Below are 17,153 nucleotides of genomic sequence, written 5' to 3' on the forward strand. Positions count from 1 at the left end.
TAGAGGCTATGATAAAAAATTGAGAATGTTTCGAGAAAGTTACGACGTCGGATGCCTAAAACCCAGACATCTCCGCATGTGATCACTTGTAGAGGCATGCGGAGATGTCTGGGTTTTAGGCATCCGACGTCGCAACTTGCTTGAAACCTTCTTGATTTTTTCCGCGCACGCCGGCACAAGCATCGGAACGCGCACGCGCCGACGCGATCACGGACACCTGCACAAGTCCTCGTGCAAGCGGAGGTTCACGCTTCCCTTACTTTCTTTGCCACTGCTTCGCCGGCGGAGCCGTGACCCCGCCACGACCGTGACCTTGCACCGCACGGACGCCGGCCTTGTCCTACCGCCCTCATGACTAAATCACCACCTCGCACAAGCTCGAACCTCAGTCTCGTCGTCACGGCCGTCGTTTGCAGTCCCGAGCTGCTGAATGCAAAACGCCATGGTCGCCATGCCCTTGTAGCCGCATGAGCACAGTGCGTCGCAGCCTTCTTCCACACTCGACACGCTGTGAGCAGCCCTGATCGTCGGCCCTACCTCGCTGCCTTTGCGACCAGGGCCCCGCCGCGTGCTGCTGCTGAACCCGTCGCCAGGCCATGCCGACCGCCGAGTGGAGCACGGATGCGCGCACGTCCAAGCCTGAGCGGGCAGACTGCCGAACACCTGCAGGGTGCTCCGACCCCTTGTGCCTCCGGTATTGGGGCATGAAGCCCAGGGGACAAGCCAACCCAGGAGCCCATCCGACTTGGGCTGAAACCGGCCAACCAGACCAACTCGGCTCCCCTCTCCTTCCTTGCTGTCGGGCCAGCATCAGGCGATTGGACGCCTGAAGCCCAGCCGAGTCTAGCTGAGCCCACCGATGCAGGCCCATCCATTCCTTGCCCTTTTTCCTTTTCCTGTTTTCAGAACACCTTCCTAACTTCAAAATTCACAGCAAATTCATCGCAGCTCCAAAAATTTTGAAACCAGTTTCATAATTTTTTCTAAAATCCTAATCTACCTTCTAGTGCTGTTCTCGGCATTTTCTTACATTGGCTCGGTTCGAGCTCGGATGGATCCAAGGACGCTTTAGATGGAGAAGGAGACTCCCGCTGATCAGCTACATCGACTTTCGGAGACACGTACCACTACTTCCTCTACACCACAGGTGTCATGGCAGCACCTTTACTTAGACAATCCTGTTAGGCATTGCAAACTAGAAATGCTAGCACTTTATATTTATTCCTTTGCTAGAATATGGGATGCATGCCATTGTCTGAGCCCTGTTTGCCATGATTGAAACCACTTCCCCTGATTACCCAGCTCCGTGCTCGCACTATTATATATGTCTGTCTGCTTGCTTGCATTTACTCCATGATCATACTTACATATATGCCTTGATATGTGATGTGTGATGGTTTGGTGGTATGTGGATGGTGGTTGGGGGTTTAACTGCGAGGCATCCCATGAGGTATATGGTATGATACACGACGGGAGCGGTGAATCCCGATTGGGTGGTGGTGATGTGAGGAGTTCTGGAGATATTTCCTTGCCCTCAACCTGATTCTTGGAGATACCGGCTAGAGCGAGAGGTTGCTGTGGTATACGGAGTGCACCAAGGGTAGTTCCTGTGGCGGGAACATAGAGTCTTGGAGGGACTGCCATCCCCGAGGGACAGTGGGATAAGGAGTTTGTGGATAGATCACCTCTGAGGGGTGAGTCCAGTGCTCTGAGGCACACAATTTGGTGGAAGGTTCTTGCTCTGGCCAAATTAAGGACTTGGTAGGTTGCAACCATAAATCATGGGTTCTTTTTGTGCACACCACATGCCTAAGTGGGTACGGCCCGCTGCCCAAGTAGTGCAGGCGACCAACAGTCTCTGTGGGAGTTAGTAGGCACGCGGTCTGTGGCCCTGTGCAATTAGTGTCAGGAGGGCGGAGGCTACTCCGTGTTACCTCGATGACACGACCCTAGCTTATATAGTGGCGTCTATATATCTTCGCTTCGGCTGGTGGACAGGACTGGTGTTAGTCGGCCTAGTTGCGGTTGCTGTGTTCATCGTTCATGGTGATTCATTGACGGTGTTCGTGTGGGGTAACAGTGTACTCTCTACAGAGGTTAATAATCTATATGTATAGCCACGATTTCGGATATAATCACTTACTTGTGTGCAAGGTTCAGCTAACTAGCATCTCTCCCCTTGAAGTACGGTCCAGCTTGAGTCCGTTGAGACGAGGGGCGTGCGGAGGCCGCCTCGTCGACTAGACTGAGAGATTGAGGGTGTTGTGAGGGATGATGAGTGGTAACTTGTGATGATGATGAGTGGATGGTGAAAATGAGAATGGGTTGGGATCATAGAAGATACACTATACTTATTGTTGTTATTCTGCATGCGCGCTAAAGATGCAAACTACAGCCAAACTATTAGGATCACTAGATCTCTTTATTTTCTATTTCCACCAAAGCTCATCGGTGATGACCATGGCCTACACACATCTGGTGGTGTACAGATTTCCTAACTTGCAGTGGTTCTGAGATTAGTTGTTGGTTTGCGGTCTACTCTCAAGGATGCCTGTGGATTGAAGACTCGTCATGCTTCGCTGCTACGATTAGATTATCGGTGTTTTGTTTGATTTAGCCCAGAGGGCATCTATCTAGTTTATTGTAATAGGCTTACTTTTGTACTTTGATGTGTTGTATGACTTTGTAATCATCTGGGAAGGGACGCCCGTGATAACTGAGGTATCCTGGGACTATCACAGAGGGGCAAGGGAGTCGGAATTTCAAGTTTTGAAATCCCGGTTCACTTCATATTTAGTCAGTATATAAAAGTACTATGGGAAGAAAGGAAAGGACTGCATACTCTTGGGTTTTGGTGATGGTAGCAGCTGGACAGGCTGTGGTAATGGTGATGGACTTGGAACAAGAGCATTCGAGGACTCTGAGCTCCATGTCGGCTCACCGGCGAAGAACTTACTCGTACCGTACCTCAAACTGCACCGCAGACCAAGAATACGTCCCCCTTGCCGCCCGGCGAAGTTGGCTGTGGCCAGCTCGCCGAAATTGTGGATGCAGTTGTAGCAGATATCTTCAACCAGGTCAGGAGGGCACTGCGCCAAGCAGTAGAGCTATGGAACGGTGGTGCTCCCATCATTCTTGTCCACACGGATTGCAGTGTAGTGCTTCGTCGTGGAGAGAACTTGCGCTACTGTGTCACTCAGCATCGTCTTGAAAATTTTTGTGAAGTTTCGGATCGCCTGCTGCTGGTTCTTGGCGTCCCACCAAACGGGTAGCATGGGCTCTGAGCTGAGATTTATCAGGATGAGCGCACCATCGTCGACAGCAGCAGCCGAAGTATTGACACGGCTAGAGGAGTCCATGTCAAGGATGTGATCCATGTCCGAAAAGCGGATGATGCACATGTCATAGAAGATGGTCGCATCCTTGCTGAGCCTGGACAGCTGCCTTGCGTCCTTGAACGCGGCATCGACACAGGTGCTGCAGGAGGAAGCGCTGAGGTCGCCACGGCATTCGCAATGTTTGGGCCGACACCTGAGGAGCCTTCGGCGAATAGATCGGTTGGGTCGCTGCCTCCTACTGTAAGGAGCGAGGACGACAGACTGTGGACGTTGAATTGGTATGTGCTGTTGGCCGTGTAGTCGCTGGTGCCGCAGATCTGCCACGGCCCAGCGGCGATTATCGGCGGGAAACCAAGGATAAGCAGGAGGATGAGAAGCATGGCTGGCTTGCGCCAAAGGGGATAGCTTGCACTGATGGCTAACGAGGGGCATCTTAATTCTTAAGCAAGGATAGATCTGCGTGGAAAAGTCACAGGTCACAGGCTCACAGCCATCATCGTCAAGGAGAAGGAGCAGTGCAATGAGAAAAGGGTCGGACTGAATGTTAATGCATGGGTCCTCGTGGAAATTTAGCGGGTGCGGTCGTTACAAGAAATTTTGAATCCAGTACGTGTGGAATGAACGTGTGATACTACCAGGGTTGAATTAGGAGTTTGCATCGGTTTTTCCGAAGGTGGCCTTCCCGCCTTTCCGGGCAGGCATCTTTTAGCCATAGATGTTGGTCCTCGAGATTGGTGCAATGTGTGGTGGATATATTGTACGTATTTGATATATATAGTTTATTTATGTGTACCATATTTATATTAATGCAATAATACGTACAGCTGCCCCATGTTCTCTCGCAAGATGCTCCTCTCGCTGTCTGCTCGCAAAGTCGCACGCAAGTCACCAGATTGTCCTTGGATCAACTCATCCGCCACCACCCTTGCTCCTAGGTCCTCGTTGTCGCCGCGTCTCCACCTAGGGCTCCTCTTCTTCTTCCTCTCCGGTGCGTCTGCCGGGGGTAAGAAGGAGAGGAGACCTATCTCTCTTTTCTACAAGTTTTTAGTTTTAGTTTGTTTCGGGTTTAGCACAAACAAATCCACCAGCGCAATCATATGATTTTTAGTCAGGATCTTGTTACCTGTGATGGTTTCGGTGCTTGCCACTACCAGATCGCCATTGCAGGTGTTGATTTTATCAGCAGGCGGTCAATTTGTGGCATTATATGCAAAGGAGGGATGCTCCTGGGCACTCCCAACGAGGACGGTTTCTCTTGGTCATCGATCTTGTCGTCGATGGTCACGGAGAGGAAATCAAGGATTGAAGGTAATGAATCTGCATCCTATATTGTTCCCAACGATGCAACTATCGATATTATTTCATCGATTTAGATACATTTTGGACTAGTTCCAGAACGTTGGATCTTGCGGTATGTCCAATGTTTTGGAGTTGATCGCTAGATCTAGCATAAGGGTTGCACTCTGGTTTCGGTGTTCAAAAAGGCGATGTTCATCTAGAGCATCATCTGCATCGAAAAAGAAGACGATGGACGAATTTGGATCGACTATTATACCTTGTTTATTTCAGGTTTTTCCAAATGTAATTTTGGGATGTACTGTACCGAGTTTTAATGTAATTTCCCCTTCCCTTTGGAAAACAAACTCATCCCTAGGTGAGTTGTTTCTTTTCGCTGAGTTTTTGATTCTTGGATGCGTAGGCAAGTTAATGGTTTTTTGAATTTTTTCCTCACTTCTCGGACCCACCAATCCATAAAATTTGTACGCAGAGACACCATGTCCACGAGGCCGGCGCAAGAACCATTCTACGTTCTCCGAGAGGAGATCCTTGTTAAGTAATCTGCTGCTCCCCTTGTGTGAACGCACTGCAGGGACAGGCGGCGTCGAAAAGGGCCCCCTGTTGTTGCACTGTAGCAGCTGCAGGGGCAGGCGTCGAATGGCTCACCTGCCGCACTATAGCGATAGTAGGAGCAGGCGCCAAAGTCAGCCTTGCCGTCACATCTAGTCATTGTAGCAGCATGGCGGCCTGACATGTCTGTGTAATAGGATTAGATGGATAGAGTTGTATATAGTTGGCCACTGCAGCTCAGTAAAGAGAGCGAGTTCAGTTTTGCCATCTCCTCTGCAAAGTTTCGGCCAACACTGGTGCTTGTGCTATATGTGTATGTGCTCTGTTCTCCCTCCCTTCTTCTACCTCTAGTCATAAGTATGTGGTCGCCAACAACAGTTCGTGGTCAACATCGCTAGTGTGTGCTCGGCAACACTAGTGAGTGGTCGGCTAACTTCGTACCGGAGATCTAGTGGGCTAACAAGTGGTATCAGAGCCATATAAACGTCGTCGCTGGACTAACCATTGGCGATGATGCACGGTTTGGAGATGGGCGACAGCAGCGGCGCTGCTGTGGCTGCCCAGCCATGACAGGAGTCATTATGCGTACGGTGCGGGAGGTCAGCGGCACCAGTTGGCCGACGCTGACTCGCACCAACTATGGCGAGTGGTTGGTGACCATGAAGGTCAAGCTCAGAGCCCGACGGCTCTGGAATGCTATTGACAAGGGCACCGACAACGAAGAAGACGACATGTCAGTGCTGGAGGCTATCCTCGCTGCTGTGCCATCGGAGTACAGGGAGCCTTTGGAGGCGAAGAGCTCTGCTAAGGAGGCATGGGAGGCCATTGCGGCGATATGCGTCGGTTCCGACCGCGCAAAGAAGGCGACGACCCAGCTTCTGAAGCAGGAGTACGCCAACCTCAAGTTCAAGGATGGTGAATCGGTGGAGGACTTCTCCCTCCGCCTACAGACGCTCATCAGCAAGCTGAAGAGCCATGGCGTCACCATCGACGAAGAAGAGGCGGTCTCCAAGTACCTCCACTCCATGTCGACGAAGTACATCCAGATCGCTCTTTCCATAGAGACGATGCTGGACTTGTCTACCCTCACCATTGAGGATGTGACAGGCCATTTATGGGCGGTGGACGAGCGCATGGAGTAGGCCACAGCAACGAAGGACAGTGGCAAGCTGTTGCTGACAGAGGAGGAGTGGGCTGCCGGAGGAACTCCGGGGAAGCCTCCTCCAGCCGCGGTGGCGATGGCAAGCACCGCAGCAAGGCTTCTTCAGAGAAGAAGAAGAAGGTTGACCCCAATGCCTGCTGATGCTACGTGAAGACAGGCCATTGGGCAAAGAAGTGCCCAAATCACAAGCAGGAGAAGAAGGCTGAAGCTCATCTGGCATAAACTAATGATGATGATGAGGCCACTATCCTAATGGCGATGTTCTGTGCACTGCACGACATTGAGGCTGAGGAGAAGGAAGAGGTGATGGTGGTGGAAGGGCCTGGAAAGGGCCTAAAGGCTGTCAACCTCGATGAATCGCGTGCCCAAGTTGACCTCGGACGTTTGGGCGGCGGACAGGAGCAGCGGTGGTACCTAGACTCTGGCATCAGCAACCACATGACGGGCTCCAAGGAAGCCTTCTCCGAGCTCGATGATCACATGACCGGCACGGTGAAGTTCGGTGATGGTTCAATGGTGGAAATCCGAGGGCGCGACACCATCATCTTCAAGTGTCAGATTAGCGAGCACCGCGCACTAACAGATGTATATTACATCCCACAGTTGTGTTCAAGCATCATCAGCATTGGCCAGCTGGATGAGCGTGGTAGCGAGGTACTGATCAAGGACGGCGTCCTCAAGATCAGGGTCTCGGAGCAGCGCCTTCTTGCCAAGGTGAAGAGGGCCCATAACTGGCTATACCTACTTGACTTGAAGGTGGAGCAGCCGGTGTGCCTGGCAACATGGCACACTAAGGAGCCATGACTATGGCATGCCCGGTTCGGCCATCTCAGCTTCGACGCGCTTGGTCGGCTGGAGAAGATGGTCCGAGGGCTACCCCACATCAAGCACGGAGGTGAGCTGTGTGATAGCTGCTTGGTTAGGAAGTAGAGGAGGTTGTCGTTCCCAAAGGCGGCCAAGTATCACACGGCGGATGCTCTCAAGCTCGTCCACAGCGATCTTTGTGGGCCAATCACGCTAGCCACAAACGGTGGTCGGCGGTACTTCCTCCTGCTCGTGGATGATTACAGTCGCTATATGTGGCTACAACTCCTGACAAGCAAGGATGAGGTGGCGGCAACAATCAAGAAGTTCAAGGCACGTGCGAAGGGAGGGAGCGGCAAGAAGCTGCGCGTGCTGAGGACTGATCACGGCGGTGAATTCACTTCGGTAGAGTTCACTGTGTACTGCGCGGATCAGCGTGTGGTGCGACACCACACCATGTTGTACTCACCATAGCAGAATGACATGGTGGAGCGGCGGAACCAGATGGTGGTCGGCATGGCTCAATCCATGATGAAGGCCAAGGGCATGCCAGCAAGGTTCTGGGGTGAGGCGGTGACCACGACGGTGTTCATCCTCAACCGTGCACCCACCAAGGCCGTGAAAGGCAAGGCGCCATTCGAAGCTTGGTATGGGCGCAAGCCAAGCGTGTCCTTCCTCCAGACATTCGGCTGCATCGGCCACGTTAGGAAGACGAAGCCGGTCCTCACCAAGCTGGGGGATAGGAGCACACCGATGGTGCTCCTAGGCTATGTGGAAGGTACCAAGGCGTACCCGCTCTATGACCCACATGGAGACAAGGTGCTTGTCTCGCGTGACGTCGTGTTCGACGAGAAGACGGCCGGGACTAGAACAGTCTAGGCACGAGGGAAGCTGGCGGCTTCACCAGCACCTTCATCGTCGAGCACTTGGTCATCCACAGTGGTGGAGACACTGGAGAGGAGGTGCAGACCACTCTAGCAACAGAGCCAGGCACTCTTGGGGCAGTGCTGAGCACTCCGGGAGGGGTGTCGAGCACTCCAAGAGTGGTGCCAAGCGGTCTTGCTGTGGTGTCGACCACTCTAGGGCGAGTGCCGAGCACTCCTGTAGCAGAGCCAAGAGATCTTGTAGTGGTGCCGACCACTCCAAGACTAGGGCTGAGCACTCCTGCAATGATGCCGATCACTCCGGGAGTGATGATGAGCGATCCAGGAGTAGTGCTGAGCACTGCAACTAGGGTGCCGAGCACTCCAGGTGCTATGCCAAGCACTCCGGCAGAGCTTGGGTTCACGAGGTGCGCAACCGAGTACGCGCTCTACATGAGGCGATGGGGGAAGGAGAAGCTCATCGTCGGTGTGTATGTAGACGACTTGATCGTCACCGACGCGCGTGCAGAGGATATCCACAGCTTCAAGTGCGAGATGGCGGCTCGTTTTCGAATGAGTGATCTCGGTGCGCTCTCCTACTACCTCGGCATCGAGGTAAGACAGGGGAAGGAGGCGCTCACGCTCGGTCAGAGCACGTACGCCTCAAAGCTATTGGAGCGGAGTGGCATGGATGAGTGTAAGTCGTGCATGACTCCAATGGAGGAGCGGCTGAAGCTGACGAAAGCCAGTACTATGGCGAAGGTAGATGCAACACTCTACCAGAGCATCATCGGCGGTCTACGCAACCTAGTCCACACGAGGCCAGACATTGCGTATTCTAATGTCACATAGCGCATTCTAACGTCACTGCATTTCACACTTTATAACATGACAAAGTATCAAGACAGGAATGGATGGGCCCTCGGCGCCCCCATTCGAGGTTTTTCATATGGAGATGGATACCCTACAACAGCCATTGGTGAACAACAAACGTGGGTTCTATGTAATGTGGGCAATGTACCATTACGTCGACGGGAAAACAATAACCTCAGATGAACGGGTGTGTATGGTTCCCATCTTATGTATATCGGTTAATTCAACAAAACGATCTATTGTTTTGTCTTACTTTTGTGCATTTTGATATCATCTTGCTTGAACGACAGCGCGAGAAACTTGGCGTATGCATTCTCCCTTTTATGGACCAAGAAGCACAAGGCATATGCTAAAGCTGCTTCCTTCTATAGACTACTGTAATAGGGATCTTGATGGACTCGTGATGATGTCACCATATTTGATAAGAACTTTTTCATTGTAACCGTAACATTTGTAATACTAATCTTGATGGATTTGTGGTGTATGTGAGTCTAGTCTACATAGCAAATATAAAGCACCACACAAAAATAATAAAATAGATTCCAAAAATATATATAAAATAACAAAATGCAAAAAATAGATCACTGCCGGATCAACGAAAAACCGGCAGTGATGGTAGACACATCACTACCGGCTCATGTAATGACCCGGCAGTGTTTCACAAATAAACACTATCGGTTTCATCCATGAACCGGCAGTGTTGGTCGAGAGAACACTGTCGAGTTGTAGGTTGAACCAGCAGTGTTGTTTTACAGAACACTACCGGCTTGACTCATGAACCGGCAGTGTTGGTCGAGAGAACGCTGTCGACTTGTATCAAGAACCGGCAATGTTGGTTTCCTCAACACCGATGGTTCATAACTCGAACCGGCAGTATTGGCTCAACGGAACACTGCCGGCTCTGGTAACGAACCGGCAGTGAAGATTTTGATCACTGCCGGTTTATAATAACCGGCACTGATGTGAACCCCCCATCAGTGCCAATTTGGTTGTGCCGGTTCAAAATCCAGCACTGAATGGGTTTTGAACCGGCAGTGATGTGCCGATCTGGGGTAGTTTTCTTCTCCGTGTGACGCAAGGACTTGGCTGAATTCTCCTAAGGATAATGTGGTTGCGTGAGATCCAAATGCTCCAGCTCATTAGAACAGTTTCCTTGAGAAAAAGGTACTCACTGTCGAGAACATGAAGATTGATGAACTACATGGCAACTACGCTCGAGGCCACACCGATGGAACAACTGAGACATGCTCTCTTATATACTTTGTCCACACAAAACACGATCGTAAGAGATTATACTCATGATCATTCTCTGCAGAAGTTTCCTTGTACTTAACCTGACATTTAGGAGTAACTAGAAGAAAACTTTGGGATTGTATTGGCAAGATGACTTTCACAGTGAGCGAAAAGACGCTTGTATGTACTTCCATAGGTCCAGTCAGGCTTTTATATGCTTTGGTGGAAGTTAAAATATGTGATCATCAAATGCTTCTCCATCTACATCTTCATCTGCTAATTGTACGTTCGGAAGAGATTTTCCAATTCCTGATCTGTTAATATAGGTTTCCACCAAAACGGGCAGGTGAAAGAACTGGTGAAAACGTGCACTTCTCTTAGCTTTAGCAAGCGGAAGTTTTTTCCTTTTCAAAATCGATGCAGCTCGCAGACTTTGAAAAAAAAATCTTTCTAATGGCAAACAGCTAAGATATAAGCAAAAGCAGTTGCATAATGTGATCGCGCAACCATAGAAGTAAGGAAAAATATGATACGCAGTCCATAGAAGTATACCGTGCCGTCCCACTATTTTTTTGAGCTAAGAGAATCCAGTTCCCCTTTTGCAAAAGAGATGATGCTCATATGAACACGACTACAGGGGACAATATCAGTTCTCTGCTTTAGAAAACAGTGAGGTCTATTCGATAGAGCTCTGTCACTATGCCAAAGCCTTGTGGCGTGTTGTGCACTTTGTATTAGGCATCAAACCTCCTTGTTGTGTACTTTTTATTAGGCATCAAACCTCCACAGAATATAAATCATCTCTTTAATTCTTGGTCTAAGCAAGGTGGTCAACATCTTAGATCTTTGGTATTGACAGGAGCTGTAGCAGTTTGCTAGGCAATTTAGCTTAGTAGAATAATTTTGTGTTTAATAATGCCAAACAAAAACTTTTTTTTGCAGGTTCTCTTTAGGGGTACACTCCGGCTTCATTTTTGGGCCCTGTTGCAGCGCACTGATGACCATAAGGATTCGTTAATTTCGGCATCCCAACTTCTAGAAGTCAGAGCAATGGAGTTTTTTTCCTTCTCATGGATGGCCTTTAAGATTTCGTATTGGTCATTAATGTTGAACACTTTTTTATTTCCTACTTAAGCGGTATTTTTTTGGACCGATGCCTCTTCGTTGAAGAGGTTTGAAGCCCAAACTCTTCCATTATCTTAAAAAATTTTGATAGAGCTCTATCTCTTAGTCCTCGTGTGAGACACTACTAATTAAACGACTTTTAGAGAGGCGCCTCTGTTTTTTTCAAGATTTGGCTAGATATAAAATTATGCCAACACATACACTTGGGGCTCAGCCAATGAACCGCCTCTAAAAATCCATTTACAGTGGATGGCTAGGAACATAAACCACCCCATTAAATGGAGGCCATTTCCAAGGCAGCTGAAGTTATCAATCATCTTTGGAAATGATTGACAGATACAGAACTGGTCTCCTCCTTCCTCCTTCAGACATAACTGTAGAACGAGAAGGAAAAGGGGGAGCACCCAAAAACAACAATAAAATTGCAAATCTAAGGGGAGAATGTTTTCATCTTGATTTTCTCAGGGAAGGTCACTCTAGACGGTAAGCATATGTCAATCTAATGATGTTTTTGAAGTTTAGTGCTGGATTTTTTTTTTGCTTATATAGGTTTTAGTATTTTTCTAGGCATGCATTGTTATGTAAATTAGCTCAAATCATTGCTGGCTATTGGTTAATAAATTGAGTAGGGGAACAAGTCCCTCTCATTACTTGGCCCCCATATGTCATGACTTTTGGTGTCTATTGTGTAAATTAAGTAGGGGAACGAGTATCTCCCATTATTTAGGTCCCATGTAATATTTTGTAGGGTCTGCTATCATCTTGTCGAATAATGGGGATTCTTTTTGAGCCTTGATCTAGATCAAGACCTATGCATGAAGAAAAGAGGAATAGAGTTCCTATGACATGTGCATGATAACTTGGTATAGAAAACCTCAGATTTATTTATTTGAACATTGATGGTTCGAATTTAGTTGGCCAATTTTGTTTAGTCTTGAAATAATTATCTTTGTTAATTGGAATGGATAGAAATGTTGCCACAGTATTTTCTTCGATTTTCTAAAATTACTCACCTATGCCATTATGACAATAGCCGTTATGACTCACTCGTGAATCAATCTAAAATACCCACATATTCCATTATAGAAAATAATCTAAGGTAATCCAAAAATCTTTATCTATGTCATAGTGAATAATAATCTAATGGTAACATCCTAAATGTCCATCAAAATTACTTACATCTGGCGATATTAAATATAGCAAAAAGTAACCCTCAAATTTGTCTATAATTACCTATATCCCACTTCTACAAATGTTATCAAAAATAATGAATGTAAAAAATAAATGATATTTTATCACCATGTAAATCATGTATACCTGTATGAAGTTTGGGCGTCATGATTTCTTTGTCAAACACATATATAGATCAAGGCATTGTTTTAACTAAGTATATGTTAAACACCCATGGAGTCTATAAATTGCAAGCTCTTTGCAGGGTTGTAGTGAATATGTTCTCAATGCAAAATTCCTTGGGGATTTTAGTGTGTGAAATGACAACACAATCAATAAGACTAACATGTTTGCTAAGATGTGATTCATAGGTTACTTTGTGTCCTAAATAAAATAAGTTAAGCAAAGTCCAGAGAAGGAACCTAGTCAAAACAACAAACTAAGAGAAAACATAGAGCACTTGACAGTCTACATCTGTAGAACAGGAAATGAGAAAGTTTGCATCTCTCGAATATAAAATGAGAATGTCATACAAATGTAGAGACCATCTAGTGAGCAAAGTAGCTAAAAGCTCTATTGAAATGAGTTGATCGGAAGGTCCTATGAAGAAATGACAAGGTGGTTGCCAACAGAGTTGAGGATCAAACAAGCCAATTTCGGTGCCCAAGGTGGTGATTAAGAATATGGATGTGCCTCTAAAGGTTTGGGTCCCAAGGGGTGAGGACAATGTGTGGCATTACGGGGAATTTGTAGACCTGGCATACAAGGAAAGTACAATAGGTTCAACACTATCCTAGGAAGCTTTGTAATTTACCCGATCTAAATTTCCTTGAGCAGTTTTTGAATTGTGAGCTCGAGTGTGTCAGTTCACGCGGCAGTGCTGCGCGTGTGCCCAGTAGTGCTATGGCACTGAACGGTAGTGCCGCACAGGTTCTAATAGCAAGTTTCTAAGTTTTGTTTTCAACAGGCCTATTCACCCCCCTCTAGGCATAGCAGGGATCCTTACAGTAATGCTCAAAAAACGAATAAAACAAAGAAGAAGCCAGTGGACTGGAGCATTACGGCATTGATGAATAGGAACAAAAAGGGAGAGCCTGACTGCAGGGACGCATGTGTTACCTTCTTTAAGCGAATAGTCTCGTTCCCTAGGTGGATGAAGGTCGAAAGGCAAGATAGCAGCAAGCATAATAAAGAAAGAATCCTAGAACAAGCCACTTTTGATAGGATAAATATACAGAAACGGGCAGAAGATATGGACATAAGCATGGTGGATGCTGAGCTGCTCTATTTGAATGAAAAAGAATTTGATATGGCAATACTCGCATACAAGTATACTTTAGGCAAACCTTTGGTGGCCAGTCAGAAGGATTATAATGATTTGCAACAAATATGCATCAACTGCCTGATTATTACATGGCTGATACTAAGAATGGGGAGTACACTGGTTTCGAAGCTCTTATCCTCCTCGGAGTGGTGTTCAATTACCTTGAAGAACAACTGCACCATGTCTCATATGACTGCTTGTTTCAGCTCTTCTAGAGGTGCGAACTGAATAACCAAATAATGACGTTGTGGACTTTGTAAGTACCATACCCGCACGATATTTTAATAAACCACGTCTTCAACATTTGAACACATCCCATGCTTTATGCAGGTGGTTGGCAGCATATTGCACAAAGAATAAATATCATCATATAGGCTTCTTCGACGCCGTTCTAGTAAATGAGAAAACATGCAGACGCGATGAAGGAAATGACGTGGGACATCTGACAGAAAGGATGAGGACATTGTTCGTAGAGTTCTAGAAAAATAGAAAAATGAACATACTCCTAGCTTACAACTACGAGTATGTGTTCTCGGCCCTTATTTTTGTGCTTCCTACTGTTTTTTTTTTGAAGATTTTGATTAACTCAGACTTTGTGATTGCAGTTTCCATTATATCCTCATAGATATCAAAATTTTGGAATCACGTATTGAGGTGTGGGACTCAAAGAAAAAGCCACTTTGTCATATCGATCCCCTACTCACAGTGCTAAATAAGTAAGTGAACCCAATAACATATCATTTTCTAATCACATAGCACATTCTAATGTTCCTGCATTTCACACTTTATAATGTGACAAAGTATCAAGGCAGGAATGGATGGGCCCTCGGCGCCCCCATTTGAGGTTTTTCATATGGAGATGGATACCAAACAACAGCCATTGGTGAACAACAAATGTGGGTTCTATGTAATGTGGGCAGTGTACCATTACGTCGACGGGAAAACAATAACCTCAGATGAACGGGTGTGTATGGTTCCCATCTTATGTATATCAGTTAATTCAACAAAATGATCTATTGTTTTTTCTTACTTTTGTGCATTTTGATATCATCTTGCTTGAACGACAGCGCGAGAAACTTGGCATATGCATTCTCCCTTTTACGGACCAAGAAGCACCAGGAATATGCTAAAGCTTCCTTCAATAGACTACTGTAATAGGGATCTTGATGGACTTGTGATGATGTCACCGTATTTGATAAGAACTTTTTCATTGTAACCGTAACATTTGTATTATTAATCTTGATGGATTTGTGGTGTATGTGAGTCTAATCTACATAGCAAATATAAAGCACAACACAAAAATAATAAAATAGATTCCAAATATATATATAAAATAACAAAATGCAAAAAATAGATCACTGCCGGATCAACGAAAAACCGGCAGTGATGGTAGACACATCACTACCAGCTCATGTAATGAACCGGCAGTGTTTCACAAATAAACACTGTCGGTTTCATCCATGAACCGGCAGTGTTAGTCGAGAGAACACTGTCGGGTTGTAGGTTGAACCGGCAGTGTTGTTTTACAGAACACTACCGGCTTGACTCATGAACCGGCAGTGTTGGTCGAGAGAATGCTGCCGACTTGTATCAAGAACCGGCAGTGTTGGTTTCCTCAACACTGGCGGTTCATAACTCGAACCGGCAGTATTGGCTCAACAGAACACTGCCGACTCTGGTAACGAACCGGCTGTGAAAATTTTGATCACTGCCGGTTTATAATAACCGGCACTGATGTGAACCCCCCATCAGTGCCAATTTGGTTGTGCCGGTTCAAAATCTGGCACTGAAGGGGTTTTGAACCGGCAGTGATGTGCCGATCTGGGGTAGTTTTCTTCTCCGTGTGACACAAGGACTTGGCTGAATTCTCCTAAGGATAAGGTGGTTGCGTGTTATCCAAATGCTCCAGCTCATTAGAACAGTTTCCTTGAGAAAAAGGTACTCACTGTCGAGAACATGAAGATTGATGAACTACATGGCAACTACGCTTGAGGCCACACCGATGGAACAACTGAGACATGCTCTCTTATATACTTTGTCCACACAAAACACGATCGTAAGAGATTATACTCATGATCATTCTCTGCAGAAGTTTCCTTGTACTTAACCTGACATTTAGGAGTAACTAGAAGAAAACTTTGGGATTGTATTGGCAAGATGACTTTCACAGCGAGCGAAAAGACGCTTGTATGTACTTCCATAGGTCCAGTCAGGCTTTTATATGCTTTGGTGGAAGTTAAAATATGTGATCATCAAATGCTTCTCCATCTACATCTTCATCTGCTAATTGTATGTTCGGAAGAGATTTTTCCAATTCCTGATCTGTTAATATAGGTTTCCACCAAAACGGTCAGGTGAAAGAACTGGTGAAAACGTGCACTTCTCTTAGCTTTAGCAAGCGGAAGTTTTTTCCTTTTCAAAATCGATGCAGCTCGCAAACTTTGAGAAAAAAATATTTCTAATGGCAAACAGCTAAGAAATAAGCAAAAGCAGCTGCATAATGTGATCGCGCAACCATAGAAGTAAGGAAAAATATGATACGCAATCCATAGAAGTATACCGTGCCATCCCACTATCTTTTTGAGCTAAGAGAATCCAGTTCCCCTTTTGCAAAAGAGATGATGCTCATATGAACACGACTACACGAGACAATATCAGTTCTCTGCTTTAGAAAACAATGAGGTCTATTTGATAGAGCTCTGTCACTATGCCAAAGCCTTGTTGCGTGTTGTGCACTTCGTATTAGGCATCAAACCTCCTTGTTGTGTACTTTTTATTAGGCATCAAACCTCCACAGAATATAAATCATCTCTTAAATTCTTGGTCTAAGCAAGGTGGTCAACATCTTAGATCTTTGTTATTGACAGGAGCTGTAGCAGTTTGCTAGGCAATTTAGCTTAGTAGGAATAATTTTGTGTTTAATAATGCCAAACAAAAACTTTTTTTTGCAGGTTCTCTTTAGGGGTACACTCCAGCTTCATTTTTGGGCCCTGTTGCAGCGCACTGATGACCATAAGGATTCGTTAATTTTGGCGTCCCAACTTCTAGAAGTCAGAGCAATGGAGTTTTTTCCTTCTTATGGATGGCCTTTAAGATTTCGTATTGGTCAGTAATGTTGAACACTTTTTTATTTCCTACTTAAGCGGTATTTTGTTGGACCGATGCCTCTTCGTTGAAGAGGTTTGAAGCCCAAACTCTTCCATTATCTTAAAAAAATTTGGTAGAGCTCTATCTCATAGTCCTCGTGTGAGACACTACTAATTAAACGACTTTTAGAGAGGCGCCTCTGTTTTTTTCAAGATTTGGCTAGATATAAAATTATGCCAACACATACACTTAGGGCTCAGCCAATGAACCGCCTCTAAAAATCCATTTACAGTGGATGGCTAGGAACATAAACCACCCCATTAAAT

At 46.3% G+C, this 17,153-nt stretch overlaps 2 protein-coding genes across 2 annotated transcripts; both read left to right on the plus strand.

Annotated features, from left to right (window-relative positions):
• The first annotated feature begins 6,600 nt into the window (after positions 1 to 6,600).
• Positions 6,601 to 7,152, plus strand: LOC136480549 (uncharacterized). Its single transcript, XM_066478060.1, has one exon. It carries the CDS (start codon positions 6,601 to 6,603, stop codon positions 7,150 to 7,152), a length of 552 nt encoding a protein of 183 aa, XP_066334157.1.
• A 1,172-nt stretch (positions 7,153 to 8,324) lies between these two features.
• On the plus strand, positions 8,325 to 8,867 carry LOC136480550 (uncharacterized mitochondrial protein AtMg00810-like). Its single transcript, XM_066478061.1, has one exon. The coding sequence runs from the start codon at positions 8,325 to 8,327 to the stop codon at positions 8,865 to 8,867; it is 543 nt and encodes a 180-aa protein (XP_066334158.1).
• Positions 8,868 to 17,153: the final 8,286 nt, after the last annotated feature.

This window comes from Miscanthus floridulus, chromosome 9 (genome assembly GCF_019320115.1).
Source record: "Miscanthus floridulus cultivar M001 chromosome 9, ASM1932011v1, whole genome shotgun sequence".
Lineage (NCBI taxonomy): Eukaryota > Viridiplantae > Streptophyta > Magnoliopsida > Poales > Poaceae > Miscanthus > Miscanthus floridulus.